A 13,879-nucleotide genomic window follows, 5' to 3' on the forward strand; every position below is an offset into this window, starting at 1 on the left:
GAAAGAAAGAAAGAAAGAAAGAAAGAAAGAAAGAAAGAAAGAAAGAAAGGGACACCTCTGACCAAAAGCAACTTACAGAGCCAGGAGGTGGTGGTGTCTGCCTTTAGTCCAAGCATTCAGGAGGCAGAGGCAGGCAGATCTCTGAGATTGAGGCCAGCCTGGTGTACAGATCGAGTTTCAGGACACACTAAGATACACAGTAAGATCCTGTCTTGAAAAAAAGAAAGACGAAAGAACAGAAGGAAGGAAGGAAAAAGCTTAAAGGAAGCAAGAGTTTATATTTTGTCTTACACTTGAAGGTCAAAGTCCTGCACTGAGGGAGGGCCGGACAGGAAGCGGGAGCAGGAACCAGGAAGGGCTGCAGCTTACTGGTTCCCTTTCCTGCTCATAATTAGCTAGCTTTCCTGTACAGCCAGGACCACCTGCCTAAAAACTGTGCCATTCACAGTGGGCTGGTCCCTCCTGCTTCAATCAGTAATCAACACAATCTCCCACATAAATGCCCACAGGACAATCTTATATAGGCAATTTCTAAATGAAGACTTTTCTCTCAGGTCACTCTAGGCTATGTCAAGCTGACAGTTGCAGCTAATGGGGAGCTGGGTGAGGTGCCACACACTTTTGATCCCAGCACTTAGGAAGCAGGGGCAGGCAGATCTCTGTGAGTTCGAGGGCAGCCTGGTCTACAGAGAGAGCACCAGGCCAGCCAGGCCTAGAGAGAGACCCTGAATTAAAAATAAAAACTATAGGACATTTAGAATACATATAATTTTAACATTTATTAAAGACAACAGCAAATCTGCCTACTGACAAAATAGATGTGCTTGTTTATCTTTACATGAAAAATTAAATCTCAGCTGGAAAGTTGTGCCTCATCTTCAATGTTCTTAAGAGTTCATTGATTTTTGATTTATAATTATCAACACTGAACATGCCACTTCGTGTAAATATGTAGGACAAAATGACAGAATTCTGTTTAGGACCATTTCAGAAATTGGTGAAAATCTACCTCAATCCCAAGCCAAAATTTTTTTGCATTGTTTGTTTGTGTCGTTTTGTTTTGTTTTTGTAAGACACTCAAGTCAGCAACTCGAATGGCAATGTTTAAAAAAAAAAAAAATCAAACCTCTGACCCAATATAATCTGAAGATACAATGATTCAGTACATGCCAGGGAACGGCAATCCAGAAAGAGTAAATGTCTGTTTTCTGCAACTAAGCCATTGTGGCTGTTTAAGAGCAGGAAATCTTGCAGGTCGATAAAACACAGCAGTTGGCACACGGGATTGCCTTGAAGCCAAGCTAAGGTGTTTCCAGCAGAATTGGTTTGTCGCCTAGTGTGATGGCAGGCTAGCGCCGAAGTACACATGTGCTCAGAACCAAGGTGGTGGTGAAGTCACATGATACAGCCTGGGCCAGTGCCGCCAGGAGCACCTCAGATACATCACGTGTTTGATTTGGAATTAATTTCTAGCCGATGCTTCTTCAGAAAATATTTGCTGCTGCCACTTCCTTCCTTTTTTAAATTGTATGGGGTAGGGAGGGTCTGATCATGTTTGCCCATGTGCACATATTAAGATCGGTGTTTAAGAGCTCATTTTCCACTGTCAAGAATTGAACTCTGATCCTCGGGTCATCAGCTTTGTGTAGCGAGCACGTTTACTCAGAGAACCGAATTGCTGGCCCTGGTCTGAACCTCCAGCATCCCCCATTCTATTGCATGACCCCACTGAGTTGCGACCCACCGTTTTAAGATGCTGTGTTTCACAGGAACTGTTCTTAAAAGCCTGGTTACATTACAAACTGGAAACCTTCGCTAGTAGGGGTGGGGGCTACAGATGGAGAACCGATGGTCTCTTCTGACAGTTTTGCTTGGTCTGAAGTCAGATTTAAACTTAAACGTAACCTGTTCTGAGTTTTCTGCAGGAACACATGGGGAAGGAAGCAGCCTTGGTGTTTTCACTGAAGGAGCTGCTGCTTCCGGGACATTTCCAGGCCTCATCCGTGCAGAAGGATGAGCGGTTTACGGTCAGCGGCTGCAGAGCGAGCCGGGGGCGCTCATCCCTGGCCTCTTTAGACTGTGGCCTCTCAGACCTGGATACAACCCCGCAGCGTAGACAACTGAAACTTTCTGCATCTCACGCTTAGTACCGTGGGATTCTAAGCTGTGCTTCTCAGCCTCCCGCCCGGAGCCCTTCTTTCCCTGTGACCGTGCTAAGACGGGACGGAGGTTTAGCTGACTCCGCTTCGTCTCTTTTCTTTTAGAAAGCATCCGCGGGCAGCCTCTACATGATGCCGCTTCTCAGGACTCCAGGACCAACCACCCTGCACCTCTGCAATGGAGGCGGCGAAAATGGAGAAACAAACGCCCTCTCTCCTATCCTGCCATTAACCGCTCTGTAAACATGTGTCCCCACAAAAAGGCGTGAACTGCACCAAGGGGGAAGGGGGGGTGGTTCTTGGACTCCCAAACCGCTAACACTTTTGACTGCCCTCCTGGGGAAAAGGCAGAGCCATGGCATCATACAGCTGCTGTTTGGCCCTTTTGGCTCTCACCTGGCACTCGTCTGCCTATGGGCCCGACCAGCGAGCCCAAAAGAAGGGGGACATTATCCTGGGGGGTCTCTTTCCTATCCATTTTGGAGTAGCAGCCAAAGATCAAGACCTGAAGTCAAGACCAGAGTCTGTGGAGTGCATCAGGTAAGGGAAGGCTGAACGGAGGCTCTGTCCATCTCCGGAGAAAAGCTGCACTGGACCGGAAGGAACCTTAAACACCTTTCCTCTCTTTTTGAAAACACCTGGTTATCACGCTGAGGCTTGTTGGCCCCTCCTCTTCTTTCCCTAAAGAATTCTTTTTCCAAAATACACAACACCACCAAGGATACGGAATAGAAAACACCAGGCCTGTCAAGGGCCAGTAATCCGGTAGCCAGAAGATGGTTGTTATGGAAGGGACAGCATCCGCCGTGGTGTCGCCCAGCGCAAGGCTGAGAAGGAGCTGAGCTGATCGGGGCGGCACACCCTGCGTTTCCATCACTGAAGCAGGGGGATTGAGAGTTCCAGGTTACATACCAAGAGCCTGTCCCAGTAGCAGGACCTTGTCTCAAAACCACAGACAAATATAAAAGTAAATCAATGACTAGGGCTGGGATTTAGCCTAGCGGTGCGGCCCTTCCCAGACTGCACTTGTGTTCTATCCTCAACCCTGCAAAATTAATCTATCCATTCATCAATTAAGTAATGAAACATGGATGGATGGATGGAAGCTCACTTTACCTCATAAACTTTTGTAAGAAATTTCTTTTGACCTATATGCTCTACTGAACCCCGAATATCAGCTGTTTGGCTGTTTTTGTTGTTGTTCGTCTTTAAAAAAGGAATTTAAAGTTAAAAGATGCAGGGTAGCTACTAAGATTGGACTACCAGCATCTATACATGGTTCTTCAATTACCTGATGTTTATCTACAAAAGGTTCATTTCACTTTCTGCTTTAACCTCTAGGAATGTCACAGTCTAAATTTGTGACAAATCTGCAAACTTGAGGTTATTTTTAGGCTCTGTGTATTAATATCCTAATCTATTTACATTCCCCTGGTGCCTTTTTTTTTTTTTTTTTTTTTTTTTTTTTTTTTTTGAGATAATGTCTTACTGTGTAGCCCTGGCTGTCCTGGGACTTGCTATGCAGACCAGGCTGGCTTCAAAGTCACAGCCTCATGAGTGCTGAGATTAAAGGCCTGTCCCACAATGCCTGGCCCCTCATTCTAATCTTTTGTTTTCTCCATTAATTAATTAATTAATTAATTAATTAATTAATTAATTTTACAGCCTGATCAAAGGCCCCCTCCCTCCTCTCCTCCAAGTGCCCCCCTCACACACCATTCCCCCCATTCAGAGAAAGGGGAGGTCCTCCACGGGTACTAACCTTCCATGGGGACCAACCCACCCTGGCACATAAAGTCACCGGACTAGGCACATCCTCCCACACTAAGTCCAAACAAGGCAGGCAGCCCCGTTAGGGGAATAGATCCAAAGGCAGACCTCAGAGTCAGAGAGGGCTCCCGTTCCAGTCGCTGGGTTGTTTGTTTGTTTGCTTGCTTGTTTTAGGCAAGGACTTGCTATGTTGCCCAGCACTGGCCTCAAACTCACAACCTTCCAGCTCCAGCCTGCCTATTGTGCAACACCACACCCAGCCATGCCTTCATAGCAGCCTCTGCAAGTTTTATGCAGGAGGCAGCTATAAATTATTCAATAATATCCCTTTGTTACTATTGTCCCCTAATTCATAAGGGATGCGCTATGCCATCTCATGACACCTTTAAAGCCAGCCTAGAAGGAAAGTGGTGTTCCTGTTTTCACACAGAGGACTTTGATCCTCAGGGGCACATCACAGACCCGAAGGTCAATGGAGCCGACATTTACACCCAACTCTGATGGCTCTTACTCTAACAACTGACCAGGTTCCCGCCACTTTCTTGTCTCTCTCCCAGGTACAATTTCCGTGGATTCCGGTGGTTACAAGCCATGATTTTCGCCATAGAGGAGATAAACAGCAGCCCCGCCCTTCTTCCCAACTTGACGCTGGGATACAGGATATTCGACACCTGTAACACGGTCTCCAAGGCCTTGGAGGCCACCTTGAGTTTTGTTGCCCAGAACAAAATCGATTCTTTGAACCTGGATGAGTTCTGCAACTGCTCGGAGCACATCCCTTCCACGATCGCAGTAGTGGGCGCAACCGGCTCGGGGGTCTCCACGGCAGTAGCCAACCTGCTGGGACTCTTCTACATCCCCCAGGTACCGATACCTTCCTCTCTGAGGCTTGTTTTCATTCGTCTTAACTATAGGTGTGTGCGCGAGCGCAGGTGCCTTCAGACACCAGAGGGTCAGAAAGATCTCCTGGAGCCAGGGTTACCACTGGTTGTGAGCCACCCAGCTAGGGTCCTGGAGATGAAACTCGGGTTCTCTGAAAGAGTTCAACTGCTTGACCTCTGAGCCATCTCTCCAGCCCAGCTGGCACCTCCTTAGCTGGCACAAGAGGCGGGGCGTAGAAGAAGCAGGCTTGGAGAGTTGCATGCTGTCCATGTCCTCTGTGGCTTTCTGTAGGCACAAAGACACTGTATCAGGAGCCCTTGGGCTCTCTGAGGACTTTATGTCAATGAGACCTTCGCTGCTCTTCCAATATTCTTTTAAATATAACTCACATGTCACAACTTGATTTTTTTTATTCTCACTGTTACTTCCCATTTCACTCCTTTACTAACTGGCATTCTATTTTTACAAAAAAAAAAAAAAAAAAAAAAAAAGGACTAAGATCCTATGTGATGAGTCTCACCATTCAAATCAAAAATATATCTGCCCCTAATTCTTTTCCCTCAAAGTTCCTTCTTCCCTATTGTCAGCCTTCACCCAGGGGGAAATAAAGCATGTTTCCTCATAAGGCAGGAGCTAAATCAATGTCTCACACACTTGGAAATGGACCATACTCTAATTCCCCCCAACAAATATTTACAGAGTGTGTGTGAACGAACTGTCTCCACCTTGCAGGAACTCAGCCTAGATGACAGGTAGGTGGGTTTTCAAATACTCAGTCATTCATCAAAATGTTCTATAAGCATCGATCCAAAATTGTAGTCCTCTTCCCTCATGCCAAACAACAAACTCCAAATGCCATTTTATAACCTAATTTTCTCCTTTAGCACTATGACTATCAAGCCAACTTGTCTTTGAATCGATAACTACAGATCACTTTGTCAGAGTGAAAAACTACAAGAAGCTTAAATGTCCATTCATAAGAAAATAGGATCAGCTTGGTTATGATATGGCTTTCAATTGTAAATTAAATTAAGAGGTCAGACTTCAATTTTTTTCAGTGTTTAATATTTAAAATTTAATACTTCAAAATCCATATGAATAAACTTCCATTTCTGTCACAAGGGGTCTGCTTCTTGGCTGACAGACTAATGCTTTTGCAGACTTGCAACAGTGGAAGCATTCTTGTCCTACTTCTGTCCTTTTTGTACCAAAATGCTCTGACCCAGTCTGCATTAGTCGGTGTGCTGGGAGTGTTTAAATCTGGAAGGCAGGGCAGCATTATGGTACAGCACGAAGGTAAATTGTCAGCCATGGCCGAGTGGCAGAAGATGGGAATGGTGTCAGGTAAAGAACGCGAAGGGAGAGCGCCACTTCTGCAGGGCTAGAACGGAAGACAAGAGTATGTGAGATGTCAGTGGTAAGACTGCAGCTGGCTGGGTGTGCTGACACACACACCTTCAGCCCCAGCAGGTGGGTCTCTGTGAGTTGGGAGACCAGCCTGCTCTATATGGTGAGTTCCAGGGCTACCCACTGAGTGATACTCTTGTCTCAACGTACCACCTTCACGGTGCATTTAAAATAACGCTGCACAGCATGCCGGATTTAAATATCCCCAGCAACACTGACCGCACAGAGAGACAGTCTGAAAAACGAAGATGATTGACGATGAGTCAAACTAACATACTCATCTTCAGCAGGAGTCCTTTGTTGTGGCTTCAAGTTAGAATGACTCAGGAAGATGAAACGATCCCTCTGTTTGGGCCCACACGGAAGAGCTCATGCGTTGATAGACTAGGATACAGCCCAACTTCGATCCTTCCTAGCGCTACAGGGCTAGGAAGCCACACGGCCATCCCTGTTACCATGTCAGTCATGCCACCGTGCAGATGTGACAAAAAGACCAGCCAGAAGAACAGCTATCTGAATGACCCATGTAGTTGTCCCCTCTGTCGAGAAAAGTTTGATGTGATTTTAAAGGCTTTTTTTTTTTTCCTGGAGGACACTGAGTGACATTTGCTTGACTCTACAGGTTGTCATTTGAAAACAGTCAAAATATTATATGAAACATGTTAAGAGAATATACCCATGAGAAATAGTTTGGGTTTTATGTCCTTTTATAAATATTTTTGGTCTGTGTTTTGTTTTGTTTTGCTTTTCCCAAAGGAAATGAGCAATAATGGGTAGATGTTAGGGTAAGTTCCTGGCTCTGAACTGAAGCCAGGTTTTTGGGTTTTTTTTGTTGTTTTTTTTTTAATCTACAAGCAAAACTTTCAGAAAGTAATAACACAGATGGGAAGGTGATCCGGCTGTGACGTGTCAAGCAATTGCTTGTCAGTGTTGAGTCAGCCGATCTGGTTGGTGAGGCTGGTGTTCCCTTCCTCTCCCACCATTCCACGTACATTCTACCTGAAGCTGTTCACGTGGTCAAGGAGGCCCTTCCCTGAATAGTGAAAGGCCAGTCAGTTGAGGGTATGTGAATAGCTATGTTCCCCTACTAGAACCTCCAAACAGGCTCTCGAGAATTAATAACACATACACAACTCGCTTCACCTAGATCACGACGTCCTGTGGGAATGGGAGGGGATTGTTCCGACAAACAAGTTGTCAGTCCCATATTATAGCTTCTAAGATCAAAGCGCTTGTCAGAAAAGTTGTGCTTGCCTTTGGCAGACATGGTTGAGTCTTTCATAGGCCAGTATCTTTGATGTTTTTGTATAAAGACTCTTAATTGATGAAAGAAGAAAAAAGCCTGTTGGAAGTGTTTATCTTAAAACATTGCCAAAGCAGAGTTGATTGTTTCCACTAGTAAGAACTATAGGAAAAGCATTCCTGTAGATTTCTTTGACTTATTTTCTGAAGAAGTTCAAGAATGCATTCTGAAAAAGTTCAGGGGTCCATTAAGAAACTAGTGAACAACACTGTTAAGTGCTACTTCACTTCCCAGAAGGACTCTATTAAATGGAAAGCTGTTCTGTTCATCAGAAGAAATGCTCTAATAACTTGGGACTCCCTAGCTGGTGAGCTGTGATGAGTCCCGGGGGTGCTCCTGGGGCCCAAACAGGGGTGCTGATTCTCTGCAACTTTTAGGCATCAAGTAGGGCCTGGGGAGAGGAGAGCCTGAACATTACCACTAGGGTTCATCAGCTCTTCCATTGCCCGTCTTCTGTGCCATGATACTTTTAAAAACGTTGCAGAACTCTGTCCAGCCTAATGCTATCTGGGCTCCGAACATCAAAGAATTCCTTTCCTTGATGGACACCCATGAGCAAATGTAGCGCTGCCTACAGCTCAGAGTGGGGGACCTTTCAACAGCGCATCTTCTCCGGGCCTCTTTTTCAGCCTCTGTATTTTTGAGGCTCACGTCAGAGGCTGGACAAGTAGTCTTAGTTCTCACCTGCAGCTGAGGAAAGAAAGGGGCTTTGGATGCTAGCCGAACCACTGAGAAGCCAGGAGAAGAAAAGGTGTCTTTCTGAGGATAGTTAACAGTGTTCGTTACTGAAGGGCGGGACCACTGAGCTCATACACTGAGCTTGACTGACTTAACTGAGCAGAAAAGCTAAACAGCTCTTGGGGATTACTGTAAGTGGTGTTAATTTTATCTAAAGAGCGGGGGGGGGTTGCTGGGAAATGGGAAATGGGAATGGGGAAAACAATGAGCAGAGTAGGAGGAAGGACTCCTCGGATGGGGGTGGGGAGGTCCTGTAAAGAGTCTACCGTTTCTAACCATTGGAAACTGGTGCTCCCAGAGGTGGGTTCTGAACAAAGCATTGATAACAGTAAGGGGGAAGCCATAATGTTCAGATCAGAACCCAGGCCCAACAGGCAAAACACATCAAGTGAGCACACGGATCTGGTATAACCAACTGGGCACAGGAAACGGCGCAAGAGCGTTCCCCCCAGGGAAGAGTCAGGTCTGCTGCTAGAGCCAGTTTTGAAGGCATCATCACAAAGAATTGTGTACCAAGAACTAGGAAGTCCCCCCCCACCAGTAAACTAACGGGTGCTTGGAGGCTCCCCCTGGGGAGGAACTGCCTGATTTTTCCCACCGTTCCATCCGGCCCACATGGAACCCGTTTGATAGGTGACCTGAGGTTAAGGCTTGAGACTCAGCTGGCACGTCACTCACGCTCACCCCGAGTTCTCGGTTCTTCCCAGGTGAGTTACGCCTCGTCCAGCAGGCTCCTCAGCAATAAGAACCAGTTCAAATCCTTCCTCCGCACCATCCCCAACGACGAGCACCAGGCCACTGCCATGGCTGACATCATCGAGTACTTCCGTTGGAACTGGGTGGGCACCATTGCAGCGGATGATGACTACGGCCGGCCGGGCATTGAGAAGTTCCGGGAGGAGGCCGAGGAGAGGGACATCTGCATTGACTTCAGCGAGCTCATCTCCCAGTACTCCGGTGAGAAGGAGATCCAGCAGGTGGTGGAGGTGATCCAGAACTCCACGGTCAAGGTCATTGTCGTGTTCTCCAGCGGCCCAGACCTAGAGCCCCTCATCAAGGAGATCGTGCGTCGCAACATCACAGGCCGCATCTGGCTGGCCAGCGAGGCCTGGGCCAGCTCCTCCCTGATTGCTATGCCGGAGTACTTCCATGTGGTCGGGGGCACCATTGGGTTCGGCCTGAAGGCTGGGCAGATTCCCGGCTTCCGAGAATTCCTACAGAAGGTCCATCCCAGGAAGTCTGCCCACAATGGCTTTGCCAAAGAGTTTTGGGAAGAAACGTTCAATTGCCACCTGCAGGAGGGCGCTAAAGGACCTTTACCTGTGGACAGCTTCGTGAGGAATCACGAGGAAGCTGGCAACAGGCTAAGCAACAGCTCCACGGCCTTCCGACCCCTCTGCACGGGGGATGAGAACATTAGCAGTGTCGAGACCCCCTACATGGATTACGAACACCTACGGATCTCCTACAACGTGTACTTAGCCGTCTACTCCATCGCCCACGCCCTGCAGGACATTTACACCTGCTTACCCGGGAGAGGGCTTTTCACCAACGGGTCCTGTGCAGACATCAAGAAGGTTGAGGCCTGGCAGGTAAGTCTCTCCCTTAGCTAGCAGTCCTCTGTGCGATAAAGCCGAATCGGGGGGACCCGGCGTTATTCGCTTTCAGGGCACTGTGACCGGAAGTACCCGAGAGAGCAAATGAAAGGAGGATGTATTTGGGCTCATGGTTCCCAGGGGTTGGCTCGCTCTATGGGACATTTGGTCCCATGTGCTTGGGAAGGACATCAGAGTTATAATAGCATGTGGCATAAAAGAGCTGTTCACTTCCTGGCCACTTCCTGGCCAACCAAGAAACAGAGACAAGAACCAATTTACCGTCTTCTTCCCCTCCCATTCTAGCCAGGCCCTCGGGCAAGGGGGCTGGTCCCAGAATCAGAGTAAGCCTTTCCTCCTCAGCTAGTCCTGTCTGAAGGCACATTTGTGGTCATTGTGATCATACTCAGGGACATGTCTCCATCTCCTAGGTGATTCTAAATCAGTTAAGACAGGGAAGGTGAGTCGTCAAAGTCACCACAGAAATTGGAATATCAAAACGAGCACCAAGTAGGGCCTTGGATCCATGAAACCTTTTCAAACATATGAGAAACTGACTCCTACAAAACTGATGGTGTTCAATTAACTGTCTCTGGAAAGCTACAGCTCAGGTGTCCACTAGGCAGATGTCCAGAACACCTGAGGCAGTGCTCCTGAAAGTTCTCAAGTGTCTGGGAGCCGACCTAGAGTGGTTTGAAAAACACCCGAGTTAAAGATGCTTTTCCTTTCGAATAACCGGCATGTGTCTAATGCCCATTGCGTTCTGTATTACCAACAAGTCGGAAGGCGGTGCTGTCTTCCGACGCCGTGCTTGCCACTCAGCCTGGGCTGGACTGGCCAGCTGGCCAGCTGAGCACATGCCTGGGACACAAACATAGGAAAGGCACAGCAGACCTGAAAAGGTGAGTGTTTCAAAGGGAAACAGTAGCCCTAACTACGGAACCATTAGGAGCTAGGTGACGGTCTTGCCGGGGTTTCATGGGTTAGTCCTTTAGTTGTCTTGGGGTTTTGAGTTACACATAGAAGTGACATCACAATGGTTGTCCTCTCATGAACTTCTGAAGCAAACAATCGAGTCTGGGTCGCATCCTACACAGCTGCTCATTTCTTCACTGTGAACTCTGGTTTTCTCAGTTGGACTCGGTTTGACACTGTTTGTATGTTTTCTCGGTTCCAAAATGTATCAGAGAGACGGCATAAGAATGGAGTGGGGTAGCCCTTGAGCCCGAGTCAGACGGTTCAGTTTCAGCAGCTGCGTTGAAGCTGTGAACTTAGGCAAGGCAAAACTCTCCAAGTGGCTGCCTCCCCCCCCCCGTAACATGGGCCTTGTGTCTAACCCGCTGTCCGCCCAAGTTTCTCTTAAAAACAAAATGAGATACGAAAACGAGTTGTAAACTTGCAAGCTAGGAACAAATGTGTGGTTATCACAGTAATAGTCTGTGTGGGGTGTGTGTGTGATGTGTGTTCATGTGTGGGTGTGGGCACGTGTGTCACATGCATGCAGAGGTAAGAGGTCAACAGTCGGGTGTCTTCTTTAATAGATCTCCACCTAATTTTTTGAGACAAGGTCTCTCCCTAAGCCTGGGGCTCATTGATGGTCAGTGAGATTCCTGTGTCTGCCTCTTCCTCCTTCCCTCCATGCTATGGCTATAGAGATGTGCCATTGTGTCCGGCCTTTTATGTATGCGCTAGAAATCAGAACCCAGGTCATCGCACAAGCATTTTACTGGCTGAGCCATCTCCTCAGCTCTTATCATAGTGGTATCGTAATATACTCATAATCAATTAGTTGACAAAGAATGATAAGTAAAACAGCCTTGCATACAGATCCCAACCACCATACACCTTTCAGGGAAGATACTAAGAAACAGAGAGCACATGACTTGTGTGTGTTAATGTAGCAATCCACATGCAGTTCTGAGGAGTAGTTGTCTAGAATCATAAAACGAGCCAGAGATCACAGGTTCCCAGCCCTCCCTGAAGTGGAAAAATCTCACCCAAATGTCACTGCCAACCAAAGTTTCTAATCTCTGTGGGATACCCGAACCTCCTTCTTCACATTGAACCACTACCAAAGCAGATGGTTAAGCTACGGCAAGGACTTCAGGAGTCAGGCTTGAGTGGCAGAATTTTAAGGAAGACGAATTAAGGGACACTATCTGGGTGGTAAATATCATTGCATTTCATCTCTTCACATCTATGGCCCGTGAAAGGAAGACCTTGGCTTTTGAAAATGCTACAGGAGCAGGGTAAGGCTTTAAGGGAAAGAAGTTTCCAGTGAGAAACTTGGCTCTCCAGTAACTCATCTCCCAGGCAAGGAAGTAAGATGACTGAGGCCAAACTTGAGTCAGGGGAGGGACTGTAGCTATGATTCAAGCTTATTAGTAATATGATAGAAAATCCAAACCAAACTGACCTGCACAAGGTAGGAGAGGGGGGGGGAAAGTTTGTGGCTATTCTTGCTGCAAATCCCAGTGTGTTCCTACCACAGATGATTCCATCTCTCCCTTTCTGTTCCTCATTCCCCCCCCCCCCCCCGTGTGTCTGTTTACTGCCTTTGCAGTAGCTTCAAGTTCAAAAAGATTAAGGAGGAGGAGAGGTGGGGAACTGGAAGTGGACACTGAGCGCAGAGCATCCGTGGTGCCTGGCACTAGCCAACATGTCTTCTGTGATTACTACAGTCTCCACTGAACCCCAGCAGCCCCCAGACTCTCTAAGTTCTTGGCCATGTCTCTCACTATCAGGAGATGTACCAGTAATGACATGAGCACGCAGGCCTAGGTAGAAGCCCATCACCTATATGCAGTCTAACCCAAGGATCAGCTTGCAGCCTCTCAACTCTTTTCTTTTAAGCCACTTGCCCAGCACCACCCTTCAAATCGCTTATTAGTTTTTGGTGCAGCAAACTTCTTTCTCATTCGCTGTTGGCATAGCATCTTTGTGTTTCATCTCTTCAAGTTTACGTCCCCACGAAAGGAAGACCTACGTGCCCCGAAAGGTAAACCCAAGGAGTACCATGTTTTGTTTTGTTTTCTTCCAAGCACTGTCCACCATGAACTTTTCCCTTTTGTCAAGATTCAGTTTTCCTGGAAATCTTTTCCATCAGATTCCCATGTGCTTCCATTCTGTCCATTTTTCTCCCTTGGTTTGGCTGGCTTCCCACCAAGCCTAAGCGTCTTTGGTTGGTGGAAAGCCCTATCTTTGTGGCCTCTTGTCCCTGGCTAAAGTCTACAGCCCCTAAGAATGTATGCAGATAGGTGCTTCCCACTCATGCTTACAATGCATACATCTCATCTCTAGACTCCTGCTGTGGAAATACCCTCAGAGACCACAAGATGGAAATATGGGTACATTAAAAAAAAAAAAAAGTGGAATTCTCAGAACTTGCGAGCATTTGCTCTTCACCCATCCTTCTCAGACTTCTGTGAATGTACCATGATCCTGTTATGTCTTCATTTCTCTCCACTGACTTACTCATCCTTTTTCTTCCCGTCACTTCACAAAGAAAGAAAAAAGCAGCACATTATGTTGACATATGATCTGAAGAAGAGTCTTGCTTTTTTTTTTTTATGGAGTTATCTTTACTTTTTTTTTAAGCATTCTGAAAGCAGAAGAATGCTTTCTCTGGGAGAAATACTTTTATTTTAATTGCTTTTTATTGACGTATTCCTTGTACGTAGTGATGAGCTTCCTAAAGACATTTCATTCAAGTGTGTCATGTATTTTGACCATATTCATTCTCCCATACGTTCCCCTTTCTCTCCTCTCTTGATCCCCATTCTTTCCCAGATAGTCTCACTTCTGTTTTGTAGATGAGATTTATATACCTATGTAAAATCTAGGACCACAAAGAAACACATGATATTTAGCTTTCTGGGTCTGGCTTATTTTGCTTAATCAGATAATCTTTGTTTATATCCATTTTTCAGCTAATGACATAATTTCACTCTTATTTTTGGCTGATTAAACCTCCAATTCATATATATATATATATATATATATATATATATATATATATATATATA

General features: G+C 46.5%; 1 protein-coding gene across 1 annotated transcript; it reads left to right on the forward strand.

Moving 5' to 3' along the window:
- Nucleotides 1–2,514: 2,514 nt before the first annotated feature.
- On the forward strand, nucleotides 2,515–12,852 carry LOC129680738 (extracellular calcium-sensing receptor-like; the record flags this gene model as incomplete). The annotated part of the gene is made up of 6 exons (XM_055612478.1): nucleotides 2,515–2,699; nucleotides 4,487–4,793; nucleotides 8,967–9,851; nucleotides 10,161–10,198; nucleotides 10,634–10,756; nucleotides 12,813–12,852. Coding segments are annotated over exons 1-6 (1,578 nt in total), but the record flags the coding sequence as incomplete, so codon positions are not given.
- Between the last annotated feature and the right edge of the window lie 1,027 nt (nucleotides 12,853–13,879).

This window comes from Psammomys obesus, unplaced genomic scaffold (genome assembly GCF_907164565.1).
Source record: "Psammomys obesus unplaced genomic scaffold, mPsaObe1.curated_primary_1811, whole genome shotgun sequence".
Classification (NCBI taxonomy): Eukaryota; Metazoa; Chordata; class Mammalia; order Rodentia; family Muridae; genus Psammomys; species Psammomys obesus.